The following is a 15275-nucleotide window of genomic DNA, read 5'->3' as shown; positions in this document are numbered from 1 at the left end:
TGCCATTTTATATTAATTAAAAATAGAAAACGTTTTTTAATAAAATATCATAATGGATGGTGCCAAAGTTTTAAATGTTGCTGGGAAAGTTAAGCAACTTGTTGCTGAATTTTTTTAAATTTATAATCTTAATGTAAACTGTTGTGGGAGAATCATTATATTAATAAGAAATAAATATAAGCTAGTAGCTGCACTTAAATTTTGATATAGCTTATTTTATATCATCATAAATTTGTATGATAATAGAATATTCATTTAAAGTGGAAAATCTGACAAGAAGCAATATGCTTGAAATATAAATTATATTTCTTTTATAAATATTTTCATATTCCTAAAATTGTATGGAAAAAACACAGTGTCATTTTATCTAGCAACAATAAGAAAATGATGAGTTGAAAGACCAAGAAAAAGAATGTCATATTATATGTTATAGCTTTATAATATGATGATAAATGATAGAGGTTAACTTTACATTAAATAGTAATATCCAAATGTAATTAAAATACATTTTTAATTATAATAAATTAGATAATTTTCTCTACAGTATTTCCTTGTAGTTTTTATTTTTTAATAAATATTTCCATACATTTAAGATTAAAACTTCCCATCACTTTTTGTAATTTTTATTGTCACTATGATAATTTTGATATTTTATTTTTTAATGATATTTATATAAATTTATTCTGTTTAGTATCGGCAAGGCATGTCAAGTTCTGGCAGAGAAGTAGGATTAGCATATATTAATTTTGCTCGTAATAGTATGGAGCAATTACGTCAAAAAGTGACTGATGAACTGTGGGTATTAAGTTTATTTGAGGTATGTTACGTTATTTAAATGATAACAATAATTAAAAATTTATGATTGCATTGGTTAACCATCTTACTAGATAGTTTAAAATGATTCAAATCTGCTACTTAACTAACAAAAAATGTTTATTTCAAAAGTTTTTGAGAAGCAAAACCAGTTGTAAAAACTACATCAAATAATAACTAAATAGTAATAACATTTATAGGCATTTAGAATTCACTAATTTTTGTGAATGAATTTTAGGAGAAAAACATGTAGAGGGGAAGTTATAAGGGGTTATAAGGTGGTGGTGGGAGTGCTCACAACCACCACCTTATAACCCTAAGTTTTTACAATTGTTCTGTTTACATGTGCAGCATATTATACTTAAATAATAACAAACATAAATGATAAATTATTATCTCTTATTAAGTAATTTCCTGTTATTGCAATCTATTACTTTCATAAAAAGAATGGTTCAATTTTCTTTTGTACTCCTCAATAAGTTTGCATTAAGGCGCACAAAATTATTTGAAGAGTAATTAAATCAATTTTTTTCACATCTTTCTGTGTATTTTAACACGCAATTTAAATTTTTACATTAGAAATAGCTATTTGAACATAATGATTTGTTAGACATGAAATCTGGTCTCAACAAGAGAAGAAAAATTTTACAAGTTTTACAAGATTCATGTAATTTATATAATAATATTTCAAATTAACCATGAAGAACAATCTTGTTTTTATTTTGCAACATCAGTGAGATTAATTTTTAAATATTTAGTACTTTATTGGGAATTGAATTAAACCTAAATTAATATGATTTAAATTCATTTTCTTATTTTTAGTCTATTTTTTGTTTTCTAAAAGTAAAAATTTTAAAATAATTCCATAATTATTAAATTGATAATGTAGTTAAAAAAGTCAATTATTTTAAAATTGACTTTATTATTGTTTTAAAATAAAAACTTCAAATAACACGATTAAAAACTTATTGTTAATGTTGAAGATGAGAGAGTTAATTCTAAATTCCGTCGTAAAGAACTGTCATAATAAAATGTTTTTATCATTCAAAAATAAGCTTACAGCATTCTGCATGTTGTTTATACCAACCAATGTTAGCATTGTCAAATTTAAAGCTTTAAATGACTTTACTAATACTGAAAATTAAGTGAAAGTGGATAAGATAGATTTTGGAATGATGTGCTTCAAGTATAATATACATTTCAAATATAGCAATACATTATAAAAGTATTGCTATATTTAATAATTTCATTCCTGTTTTCAACCAAATAATGTTTTGAGTATTAGTAATTTCAGGCTAGTAGCCTATCTTCAAATACTTGTAAAACAGAAAATTCAAACTGGAGAATTTTTTTGTTTTAGTATTTGATGATAGACTACTGGCCTGAAACTACCAATTCTCATAAAATGTAATCTAAACTCCATTAAAGCATTATTTGGTTATTTGTTCATAAGAATAGAGTAATTTTATTTTTTCAAATAAAATTATCAACGTATCAGATATTAAATATGAATATACAATTTTATTTTTAAGCAATGGTATGCATCTCAAATGCAAATGTTATGTACCTGGTTGTCGGAACGTATTGACCGCGGTCTTCATTCTTTTCAATTATCAGCTCTATCTCATATTGGCAAGGTAAGTTTCTCATTTATATTTTTAAAATCAGTTTTGTGTTATTAATACGTATGATTTAATGACAATAGCTTTTTAAGTGAAACTTTTTAAAATTTTATTAACTACTATAATTTTAAACTTATCGAACATTAAATGACATCTTACTCTGAATATCTTCGTTTTAAAAGTAGTTTAGCAAAACATAAATTACATTTGCACCCGAAAAAATAGATACTATTAATTATAGTTATAGTGTAATTAAAACATGCTTTTCATTTATATTTCCTACTGTTCTGTAGACCTTGATTTTTATTCAAACTTTAAAAAAACTACTGATCCTAGACATAGAAAAAAGGTAATATTCTTGTAAAAAAAATAACTACATATTATAATTGTTTTTATATAAAAATAAAACATGCAACTCCTGCATAATTTAAATCTTATTCCAGGTTGATATTATGTATTTCTGTACATTCTGAATTAGTTAATTAATTTTCTGACTACTAAATTTTGTACAAAGTTTGAGTTTAGATCAGTATCAATACATTGGGCTTAGGGATATTGATATATGGATTGTTTTATCTGTGATTATGGAACAATCACAGTATGACTGTGTGAGGAGTATTTGTAGTATGGTTCCTGGGTGTATAGAAGTTTGTGTTTCTGTTTCTGTGCAACCTTTTGATGTATTACATTTGCTATTTGGTTATATTAATGTAATTACTTGGTTTGTGTTAAAAGCTTGTAACCTAATGTGATGAGTCTTACCTATAATATGGCATTTCCTACAAGTGTTTTGTCTTTTAAATGTGTTTTCTATACTTTCTTATATTTATAACCTGCCTCATATGGCATTCATGAACCCTTCCATCTCTCCAAAATGGAATCCATGAGTCAGTTCTGTCAATATGATCCTGGCTGAGATTGTTGGGATGCCTACCATGGAGGTCCTCCAAACCTAAGATTTATTATTATTATACATTTATAGCCTATCCAACAAAAGACAAACTTTTCAAAGTCATTTTTGATAAGTGGTTAGTTAGTCTCATTGACAATTAAGACATGAAACTTGGTAATTATAATGCTAGTAGACTCTCTTGTTCTTTTCATTGTTATAAAGTAAATTTCCATAGCTTCTAGAAATGAACTTTTCTCATCAGTTGATTCAATTAAACTTACAAATAACATTGCCTTCTCTTGCAACATTATTTTTCTTTTTTTCAGTGTTACTTTTTCTGAAATTGTTATCATTTCTCAGTTCTATAATAATTCTAATAAATTGCAATAACAATAAAAATACAGGTGAAAGAAAAACTACTAAGTATTTTCACTAGTACATTGTTCCTGAATTACAAATTGCTTTCATTAAACCCAAAATTCATAAATATTAAAAGTATTTAAAAGCTTTTAGTCTCATAAATGTATCTAAAATGATTATATATTAATACATTTATTATATCTGATAATTATAAAAATAAAATATATTAGAAATTTATGAACTATTAAAATAAATCCTATTTTGGACTTTAATAAATGAAGTATGTTTTCCCTCCTATTTATCATATTTTTTATTTATAAATTCATCATTTCTTTTCAGAAATTATATTCTGATTTTGAATTACAAGGAATTGAAGAAGAAAAATTAAATTCCAAAATTTATCAAACTATTAGTAGTCGTTTACAATTGGAAAACGCAACTGCATCTGTATCAGAAGCTGCAAACCGAGAGAAAGAAGATTCAGAGTAGGCAAAATATATTTAAAACAGAAAAATTTTTAATTTTATGAAATTTCTAATATTCTTAGCGTAATTTATATTATATTTATGTAAACATAAAGCATATTTGTTTTGTTACATTTTATATCAAAAGCTATTATTATAATTTCAGCATAAATAATATGAAATAGTTAAAAGTGAGTATATTAAATGATTCCAAATTATCTGTTTTCATTTATTATTGAATATATAGTAACTCTTATAATCACTAATGAATAACATTTTTAAATATAAGTAATCTTTAATAATTTATTAAATTTAATATACATGCATACATTAAAATATTTACAAATATAAATTGGGGAAAAAACATTGAATAAATCATTTTTCGAGTTTTCTGCAACATAAGAACATCATAAAACGCAAAACAAAAGATCGTAAGTATTATGCATAATTGATCCAACTACTCTTTAAATATGACAACATAGGGTGACTTCACAAATTTAACAAATTGTTAACACTAAAAATATTTTTTAATTTAATTTTTGTGATCACATGCTGTTTTTTTACAAATTGCATGCATAAGGCAGTAATTTTTCGCATGTAATTATATTTTACCTGATTGCTATTCTGATAAATCCTATAATGCGATCTCTGCATATGCTAAATTTCAGTGTCACACATTGTTTAGTTTACAGAACAATGTCCCTGACCAGGTTCCCACAGGGTGCTCTTTAAACTTTGCAATAGAGCGGGCTAGTGTAAAACAAGTTCACCTGGAAATTAGTGATGGGAGGGTTGAGATGTTTCTTAGAAAGACCAGGATATGATTTTTCTCTATTTTTTGCAGGCATGAAATGAAGCCATAAAAACATTTAAATTGTCGAAGATCATAACACTCCAGGCTATCTTACAGAGACAAGCATTCAGGGTCATAGCAAGTTGCAGATCACCCTGTCATTATCTTGCATAGCTAACAAACATGCATGAAGTTTCTGCAGTAATCATGTCATTAAAATTGGCATCAGATTATCAAAACATCAGAGAGAAAAATTGCCACTTAATGCTTGCAATTATGTGACAATGGTGTGTGATTGCATGCATAAGGCAGCAATTTTCCACAACAGTATTTTGCTTGTCTTTGGTAAGTGTAAAAAAATTTTTCAGCTGAAATTTTTACACGGACGGATAGCATGTAAAATGAGGATATTACGAAAGTACAGCTATGTAAGTCAATTTGGTGGAAAATGTGCATGAAGAAGCTAGTAGTTGTGGAAGATTGCTGCTATAACATGTGATTGCAGGTTAATACAGTATTTTTCAGTTCCAGAATACTTTCCAGAACTATTGATTACAGACTTTCAACTGACAAATAATTTTTTTGAATACAGTAGACCCCGCTATAACACGGTAGATACGTTCCGTGTTATAGGGGGGTCTACTGTACTACTATATTTTACAGGTGTTGAGAAGAATTAGTTATATAATTGAAGTAGGAGAGAGAGAGAGGAATTATAAAGTTCAAAAATTAATTTAAAGAAATGCAAATAATAAAAAATATATTAATTTGCAGAAATCTTATCAAATTTATGATAATTTTCTTTACTTCATGGTTTATAATATATTTAAGGAAAGCAAATTACAATAAATGACTTATGATTACTATATATTTTGTAATAAATGGAAATTTTATAACTGGTGGTGGAATCTATGTAGAAATTTTAATATTTTACAAGTTAGAATATCTTAAATGCCAAAACTATTCTATTTAATTTATTATTATATGTTTATTTTACTTAAGAGATTATCCAGAAACTGGTATTGAAGAAGGAGTTCCCAAAGCAAGAGTAGCATCCATTAGCCAAGAAGAAGGTGCAGAGGGATACGTCAGCAGCATTAAAAATGCTACGCAAAATGTTGTTGGACGTATAACTACCATTGGCCGTGGAATGGGTGGCTTTGCAAATAAACTTTCGGGAGGTTTTCTGAATTTTTAATTCTTTAAGTACTTTTAACATGCAGCACAATTCTGCAAATTCAATAATTGATAGTCACCAAACCAATCTTGCTCATATTTATTTATATATAAAAACCAAATAGATCGAGAGCAAGTTTCCAAACAGCATACCGATTTTCGTTATCAAAACGACTCCGAAACATTATAAAGATTAGTCAAAAAAGCAATTTAAAAAAATTTATTAAATTCCACAACCTATGTTTAATTATCTGACTAGTCATTGGAAAGTTATTGATTTTTAGATAAGTCAAACTTATTTAAATGATAATTTAAATAATAAAAGAGATATTGTAAAGACTATGACAGTTTCCACAAGTGTGAAATTTTGCAGATCAGTATTAGCAAATAAATTCTATTAACAGTCAGGGAAGATTTGCTAGTCACTATGCATTTACATCCAATGTCCTCTACATTCCATGTATTCTGATCTCATCGAACATTTATGTGAAAGTCACTGCTGTATTCAGCCATCAGTTGTGTAAATTCCAATAGTGATAAAAAAAAAAAAATACTATGCTGTAGATAGAATCAAAACTCTAGTCATTTTTTTTCTTTATTTATGTTAATACATTTTAACTAAGATCTCAATTTTTCTTTTCCATAGCCATCTACTCTGGTTAGATGTATCTTAAATAAAAGATAACAACAATAATCCATTCTTCTGTATAATAAACTAACAATAAAATTTTAAATTTGACAATTCCATTTGATAATTAAAGGAGGAGGAAGTATTTTAGGCTCATATTTGTTATGCCATCCACATACTGTTATGTATATTAAATTGTGATTCTTTTATATAGATGTAGTCAATATAATGTGAATCATATATATATACATTCAACTCACTTCCTATGAAAAGGAGTTCTGATTTATCTTTATATAAATTTATATAAAAACATTTTGTTTTTATAGATCTAGTCATATTTCTTTTTATTATATTAAATTAATAATTAACATAATTTATATAAATTTAACTGTTGATGAATTATATTGACATTAATTTTCTCTCTTAATGATATTAATTATAAAAATATACCAAGTCTATTCTTTATTGATGTATAATTGAATGAATTTTCCTCAAAATGTATGTCTTAATTATTTAAAAATATATATATATATAAAAAAAAAAGGTGCTGAAATCAGCAATTTGAAACAACGAAAATTAATTATAATGTTGACCATTCTGCAAATTAAAACTGCTGGATAAACAGCAGACAACTTCATCTGCAATACTGTGCTTGTTCTTCACCAGATCTTGTATCGGTCTTTCTTGCATTACATAGTTGTTTATTAATGTGTTTTCTAATATATGTAAATTATCTATGATCTGTAGCAAATTCTACATAATTAGATCACTCCTATCTGTTGAATCATATAGTGTATCACTTTTTGAAACAAATATGATAATTTAAAAAAAAAATCAAATCAAAGAACTTTAGAATGACATGTATAATATATATTATATATATATATATAAATATATAATTTAAAAAATCAAGACTAAGATTTAGTTTGATTGAATGTCAGAAAGTCTCCAAGCAGCAAAAAACATAGGATTGATAAATTTGATTAATATATACAACAGTATAATTAACATAGTTACAGCATGTGAAGATTATACTGTTCAGTATATATGCTATCGAAATTAACAAATTAGCGATAAATTCTAGATAAAATATATTAAATTGGAGACTACTAGATTAAAGTAATCACTTGTGGACATAAATAATAATACCACAATACATCATTATACTGATTCAAATAATTCAAAATACATATTTTTCCCCAGAGAGTTTACAGAAGGAAAAAAATATATTATATATATATATAAATATATATATTTAAAATTTCTATACTTAATAATTTTATTGTTAAATCAGGAATAATATCAGGTACTTTTTGTTTTCAGTACTTGTATTTATATGTAAAATATTTTCTCTCACCATTAAAAGTTTTAATATATAAATAATGTAAATAGTAAGATTATGAAACTTGAAATTTATTTACATTTGTGGAATCTGCCAACATTTAAGTATGATATGTCGAGTATTTTCTAGTTTTGTTTCTTTGTACGCAGGGTTTCAGCTTGAGATTGTTATATCAGATGATGAACTTGCCTTCTTTCGATATTGCAATAAGACATAAACTACATAAAACTATGCAATTAAATTTGTCATTTAATATAATAATAATAATAATAAACGACGATAATTTATTTGCGTAATTATTAGTTTTTAATATATACATATACATATATACAGTAAAGTATGACTATGAAATTTTTTTTGACAATATTGCTTAGTCTAAAGTTTGCTGAAACTCTGCATTTATTACATTTTAATTTGCTTTTTTTTTTTTAACTTGTAAATGCATTTATATTAAGTTTTCATATATTTTATGAAATATTAATCAATTTGGTGTGATATTTTAAATAATAAAATATTTAATATACAAATTGGTGTATGGAATATTGAGTTATATACTTTTAAGATATGAAATTTACTGCTTTTTTTTATGTTAAATATTCTGGTTGAGTTTGAAATATCCCTATCATACAATAATTTGTAAAAGTACTGTAAAGGCATTTATGGTTTGAAAGTGTCTTAAATGATATATATCATAATAAAGCTAAAAGCATGACTTGAGATCAAAACTTTTTATTGTATGTACACTCTTGTTATACTATGGTGAGAATTTTACATTCTGTTCAGCGGTTACAAACCATTGACACGGTGTCATATTTTTCGCCATCAACTGAAGATCTGAGAGATTCTATTGTGGAACACGACGACCACGTATTGATGCATTTGTTATGATTGTATTTAATGTTCGGATGGCAGTTAACAAATGTATTAAATTTCGAAACAACTCTAGGAATAAAGGTGTGTCTTGAAGCAGTTTGTGTTTGGAATCTTATTTACATTATCAGGGGAAAAAATGATAATTATATTTTAAAATTTATTAATTATTGTGTGCTTTCTATTGGATATATACTACAGGGCTGATACTAAATAAATAAATATTAAAAATTTCTTTAAAGTAAATTTTGCTTCTGCTTCAGGATAAAACAAAATGTAGCGTGTGCTGCTGCTCATTTAATTGTAATTAAAATCACAAGTTCAAGAATTGCATTTTAAACGTGTAATATATTGTTGAATCCATCCCATACTTTCACCGTATCCTCTTATAATCAAGAATCTTTTGGAAAAGCCATAGATAAAATAGAAGTTGTAAATATTGTAACAAATATTTATATCCCAACCCAACCCAAATATATTATATGAATCAAACCAAATTTTCATAAAGCTGAATTTGAAATGCTTTAGCCAAAAATTAAAGGAAATTAATAATATACAATTTCTGGGTGACAGAAAATTTTAATTTTTTAATATTAATTATCCTAAAAATTTCTAAAGTTTTTATATAGGGTCAACATGGATGAATATGAGACACTTTTCAAAACTTTTGCATCAGTATTTTACAAAGAGAAATACATGACAAGATCTACAGATGGTGTTGAAATCTAATGGAGTATTCATCTGTAGACCTTGTCATTTATGTCTCTTGTATGTGTCTCTTTTTTCTTTCGAAAAGATAAAATGAGACACTGGGAGGTGAAAAAGGAGACACCCATTATATCACCATAAGGACTTGCCTATGCCAACAGGGACATTAATAATGATGTACTACAGGTTAAATGCAAGACATTTTTGTATAAAACATTGCTCCATGATATTTAGTTCTTAAGATAATAAGCTGTACAAAAAATTATATATCTTCACATTTTCTCGTGAAATTTTTTAATTGAAGTAAGTAATCTAAGTTTAAATATTCATCATTTAAAATTATTCTGTAGTTTAGTACAATATAAAAGTGTAAAACAAAATTTTAAAGACATAGGCTTATGACTATGTGATTTTATTAACCTTTTTGAACGAAGTATATTACCATACAAACTATTTTATATACATATGGTATAGGCCTAAATTAAATGTTTAAAGAATAAAAAAATAACTAAACTGGGTTAATAATTCAGTAGGCTATAGGAAAGAAGAAATAGAATATAATGCAAATTAGTAAATAAAACTGCGGTATATATAGTATTCAGGCTCACGAATACCTGTGGGATTAAAATCTTCGATAAAACGAAGAATTAAATCTTTTCGTGTATTCTCGCCAGCTCTATCAAAATAATAATTTTTTTTCTTTTATTCATTCCAGAAAAGGAACTGCTTGCCATTTTAATAAGAAAAGTGGCTAAAATTCCATAAATACTCTGAAGTAGAACGTAAAATGTCAGTAAACTTATGAAAGTAGTCAAAAGCAAGCTACTCTAATTTTATCGGTTTATTATATGTGTTTCCGAGTTGCAACGTCTGTGAACAATGTGTGACCACAAGAAGACACACGCGATTCGCGCTTGTTGCAGTTGTGGTCACCTGCACAGCTGGAAATCGCATGGTGTGACCACAGCTTTAGGAACGCAACTGATTATTTATTTAATTAGCATGGAATAAAAAATAATGAAGAAAATAAAACTATAGCCCTGCTGTTTTCTGTATTAACATTAAGGTTAAATTAGGTGTAGACCTATTACATTTCAAAAATATTAACAGGCTGAACTTAAAAAAAGTTTCATGGAAATTAATGACTGGTAAGTAAAAAGTTAGTTTGTCTCATTTTGAAATGCACAAAACTCACTGTCAGACAAATGATGATACATGCAATAAAAACCAACTAGCAGCTGAAAGCTGCATTCATACACTACATACAAATTTCTAATTAAATATTCATGTCTTTTGCAGACATATACAGAGCAAAAGTTAGTTGAACTGACAGAAAAGTTTTTGCACCTATTTTTGTAATGTTTCTTAAAAATTAAAAAGTCTTAATGAAACCATAGTCATTTTCATTCAGAAAAGTTATGTTAAAAAGCGCTAAATAAACTTTATTTTGTATTAGTACCGGACAGATTAAGTCCAATTTTACAACTCATATTTTCCAATTTTTTGGACTGTCTCATATTTACCCACATTGACCCTACAAATATTTATAGTTCTCATACATGTCTAAAATTAGCTCAAATATTGAATGAATGGAACATAAAAATCTGCAAATCAGGAGTTAGAATATTTTCAAGGTTCATCTTTATGCTTGTCTTAAATTCCCTGACTTTCCCAAACGTATTTTTATTTTCCAATTAATTTTTACTACATCATCATCATAAATGTGTAAATAACAGTTTTATATAAAAATTTTTGTTCTTGCTTGTAATATGTTAGCAGCATTCAATTAGGAGAATTAATATCTAGTTGGTCAGTAGGAATATATCCAGTGATTGCTTTTGTACTTTAAAATAAATATATTAATGCATATCATATAACTTTCAATAAGATAAGTATTTAATTCTAGGGTGATTGAGTAGCATTTTCTAGAAAATGAAGGGGGGGGGCAAGATGACTTAGTCTTTCCAAATCTGTCTTGAGCAGCACCCATATTCTCAAAATCCTGGATACACCACTGCAGGCAGGGGACAAAGTTTATTCAAATGAGATTTCCCATTTAAAACAACTTAAAAATGATAACTGATATACGTGGATTCTGGATACGGCACAAATTTACGTGTAATTTCGTTTTACGCAGTACCTGCCCACACTCAATCCTCCATACTGTATTTTAAGAATTATCTGTACATATCTTAGCGTACTGTTTAATTTAAGAATAATTATAATAAAAATTTGAATGATAATCGTGACTTTTGTATTATGGTAATATTTTACTTTACTCTCCTGTGTATAACACAAAGAAAATTGCTAAAAATGAAAATAAAAATGTTGTACAGTACAACCCACTCCTCGGCAGATGCCATGAAAAAAACATATCACTTAACGCTACTCAAATTATAGTCCGCAGACAGTTTATTACTGGACAGCAAGGAGATTTCACTTAAAATGCCACAAGTAGTTATTTATTGTCCCTGTACATCATACTTTCCTGTTAATTAATTAATTAACAATGGAGTCGTGCTGCTCATCAAACTCCGTTCTCGAGATTAAGAAAGGACATACAGGACAGGCATAGAATTTATAGGTTACAATTTTCGAAAATTGCAGCACAATTAAAATGGAGAAAATAAAGTATTTGGAAGGAATCATCTAGCCCATTAAGCCTCAAAAATAATAATAATAGTTATTATTTCAATAACCTTCAGGTTTTTTTGTGACTCGGATATTAGACTGCAATTTGAAAAAATTGTAGACCTATAAATTCCCATTGTCATTTGCCTGTCTGTCTTTCCTTAATCTCCAGAAGGGTGTTAAATAAATGAAATTCGGGACCCAGATACAGAAGCCTTAGGGATAGAGGCCCTGATTAACTATATAAGAACTTCCTATGCAAACCAGAAGTTACATTATTTCAATTCAAAAAGTTTCTCCTGAATGGAGTTAGATGACTGTCACAACTTCATTGCTAACAGGAAAAGTATGATGTATAGGGGCAAGCCACTACTTAGGTGGAGAGCATGTATTTTAAATTTAAAATATAATGAGCAATTTTTAATTATATTTTAAATTATTTTCTTTTGAAACAATGAGACTATCACATATTAATACTTTAGATCACAGTTTAAAGTCTTGTATATTCAGAGTGAAACAGAGACCAACACCAATTAAAATTGTCCTTTATCGAAAACAATGCATTTCAGATTGGAACTTTGCCAATCCCTCTTCAGGCTAGAAAGAATTATACAGTTGTTATACTTATATACATGAGCGACAAAGGATGAGCTCCCTTGTATGATAACGAATTGATAAATTGTAGTATAACAAAGCATATAGATTTATACACTGTTGATGTTTGAAGTGTCTAAAGTGCCTAATTATATCAATTAAAATTTGAATTGGGTGTGTATAAAAATGGAAGAAAATTAAAGGTGAGGCATAGGCTACACGTCTTTGGTGGTTTCCAGAAAAATCACAATGGCAGATGAATACGTAAGGAGCATAAAGGATTTTTCATGATTTTAAAAGATATTAGGTGAGTTTAGATAAAGAAAAAACTAGGATGAGAGGTTGTAATTGCAATTTATAATTGACAAATAATCTGCATCCAATTTCAAATTTACTTTGGAACACGTCTCAAGAGTTATTCATAGAACATTACAGTACTGAACCATAATTTCTGGATAACCCAAAGTTTAGACTTTGTTTTTATCTCTGCAGACAGTTGTTTTTTTTACTCTCGATTGATCCAGTCCTGTAATAAATTTCATTTTAAAGTGAAATCACTTTAAGTAAAAAGGTAGTAATCAAATTGGAAATTGTTGATAAACATCAAAATTACTATTTTAATAACAATAATCATATTTAGAAAAATCTATCTAAATGCTTTGTATTTATTCATAGAATTTTTAGACGTCAGGAATTAAATATAAATAAAATGGCTTCATTAAAAATCATATCTGAGAGTATTTTCTATGTGAGTTTTACACTTGAATCCTGTAATAATATAATGATAGGAGGCCATAGTTAATAATTTCTCGGACTAAGTATGCAAATGTAAGTGAACATAACTTTCATTTAAATACATCCTTCTTCAAAATACTGTAGGATAATCCCCCTTGGCTTTGGATGCACTTTTGCCATCTTTCGTACCACTGCCGAAAACATTTCCAGAAGACATTTTTCAGAATTCACTGGAGTGCCGCCTCTGAAACCTCGTTGTTTCACCCAAACAGTGAAGCACACCTTTGAGATGTGGTAGGAGAAAAAAGTTGCAGTGTGAAATGTCTGTAGACTGGGGCAGATGAGGAAAAATTGGATGTTGCCACATTACTGTGTGGCAACATCCAATTTTGGTGCACGACAATGGCACGGTGACGCACCAGCACATCGCTCTATCCTTGTCAAACAGAAGATAGTTAAACATAGGATAGTTACACTTTATAATCAATAGAAAATTATTACTTTTTTTATTTTTATTAATCAAGTTAGATGTTTAGAAATGGTTATCAATTGAATAGGGATCATCCTCATGTTATAAATGCACTAGTTTTCACATCTTTTTAAAAGCACGCTCTTATTTGGAATGCATCTAATTTAACAATGTATGATTGTTTATATTGTTGCTTTATAAATGAAACATGAAAAATAAAATTCATAAGCAATACTTGTGGTCTGGAAGAATCAGATTATAAATGCAAATGTATTACTGTGAGTGTAATTATGTATAATATCAACGAGAACATAAGACAGTAAATTAGAGTAATCTGTGATATCATTGAATATATGAACTATTAGAGGATAAATACATGTATTTTTTGGTCACATGCTTAAAATTTAAGCTTTTCTTGTAATTAAAAATCTGTCTCAAAATATATTATTATTAGACAAAATGATTAGAATGACTTTATGAATTTTTAACCTATAATTTAAAAGTATTTTTAATTATGATTAATATACCATATTTACTCGCATATAAGACGAGATTTTTATTCATTTATCACAGCTTCAAATTCCTAGGTCGTCCTATACACGCGAGCGAAAGACTGCGTTTTTGCGAATAATTTTTGTGAACCGTGTATTTTCATTTTTTACCTTATGCTTACCCTCTTGTATTTAAAAACAAAAGTATTTTATCTGGGTCGTTTGAATCGTTCTTGTATATTGTCAGAAGTAAAGATGAATAGAAATAGGAAAAGCAAAGCTTTTGAATTGAATTCCAGATTGAAATTCCAAAATCACACCAGTGCACAATATAAGTTTTAATCCCTTCCCACGTGAAAACAGATGACTATTCGGAAATCAGAATTCGAACAAACTTTTAAGTGTAATCGACAGAGAGTGGATTCGACTGTTAAGAATTGGCAAAGAAAGGTTCCCAATTGTCCAGCTTTACACGAACAAATTATGCTGTCGACTTTAAGAGATTTTTCCTTAAAGTTTAAAATGCCAGCAATTTTTGTGGAATAATGTGTGCATTTATGTTCATTTGATATTTTACTTGTGATTAAACGAAATAAAATTAGAATTGTATTAATAAATCTAATTTTCTTCATTTTGATCTTTAAAGTCACATCTCGTCCTATATGCGAGTAAATATGGTATATTTGT

At 27.5% G+C, this 15275-nt stretch overlaps 1 protein-coding gene across 1 annotated transcript in view; it reads left to right on the top strand.

Moving 5' to 3' along the window:
* Cadps (calcium-dependent secretion activator 1) overlaps window positions 1-9059 on the top strand; it is a 119766-nt gene extending 110707 nt beyond the window's left edge. The window contains 4 exon segments of the mRNA XM_067270864.1: window positions 692-817; window positions 2346-2450; window positions 4027-4172; window positions 5947-9059. Of these exon segments, the coding sequence (XP_067126965.1) occupies window positions 692-817; window positions 2346-2450; window positions 4027-4172; window positions 5947-6142 (573 nt within the window). The 3' untranslated portion in view covers window positions 6143-9059.
* Window positions 9060-15275: the final 6216 nt, after the last annotated feature.

The sequence above is a fragment of the Centruroides vittatus genome, unplaced genomic scaffold (genome assembly GCF_030686945.1).
Source record: "Centruroides vittatus isolate TY-2023 unplaced genomic scaffold, ASM3068694v2 contig_388, whole genome shotgun sequence".
NCBI lineage: Eukaryota > Metazoa > Arthropoda > Arachnida > Scorpiones > Buthidae > Centruroides > Centruroides vittatus.
Note: the sequence above shows the minus strand (reverse complement) of the source record. Positions and strands in the feature narration are given on the sequence as shown.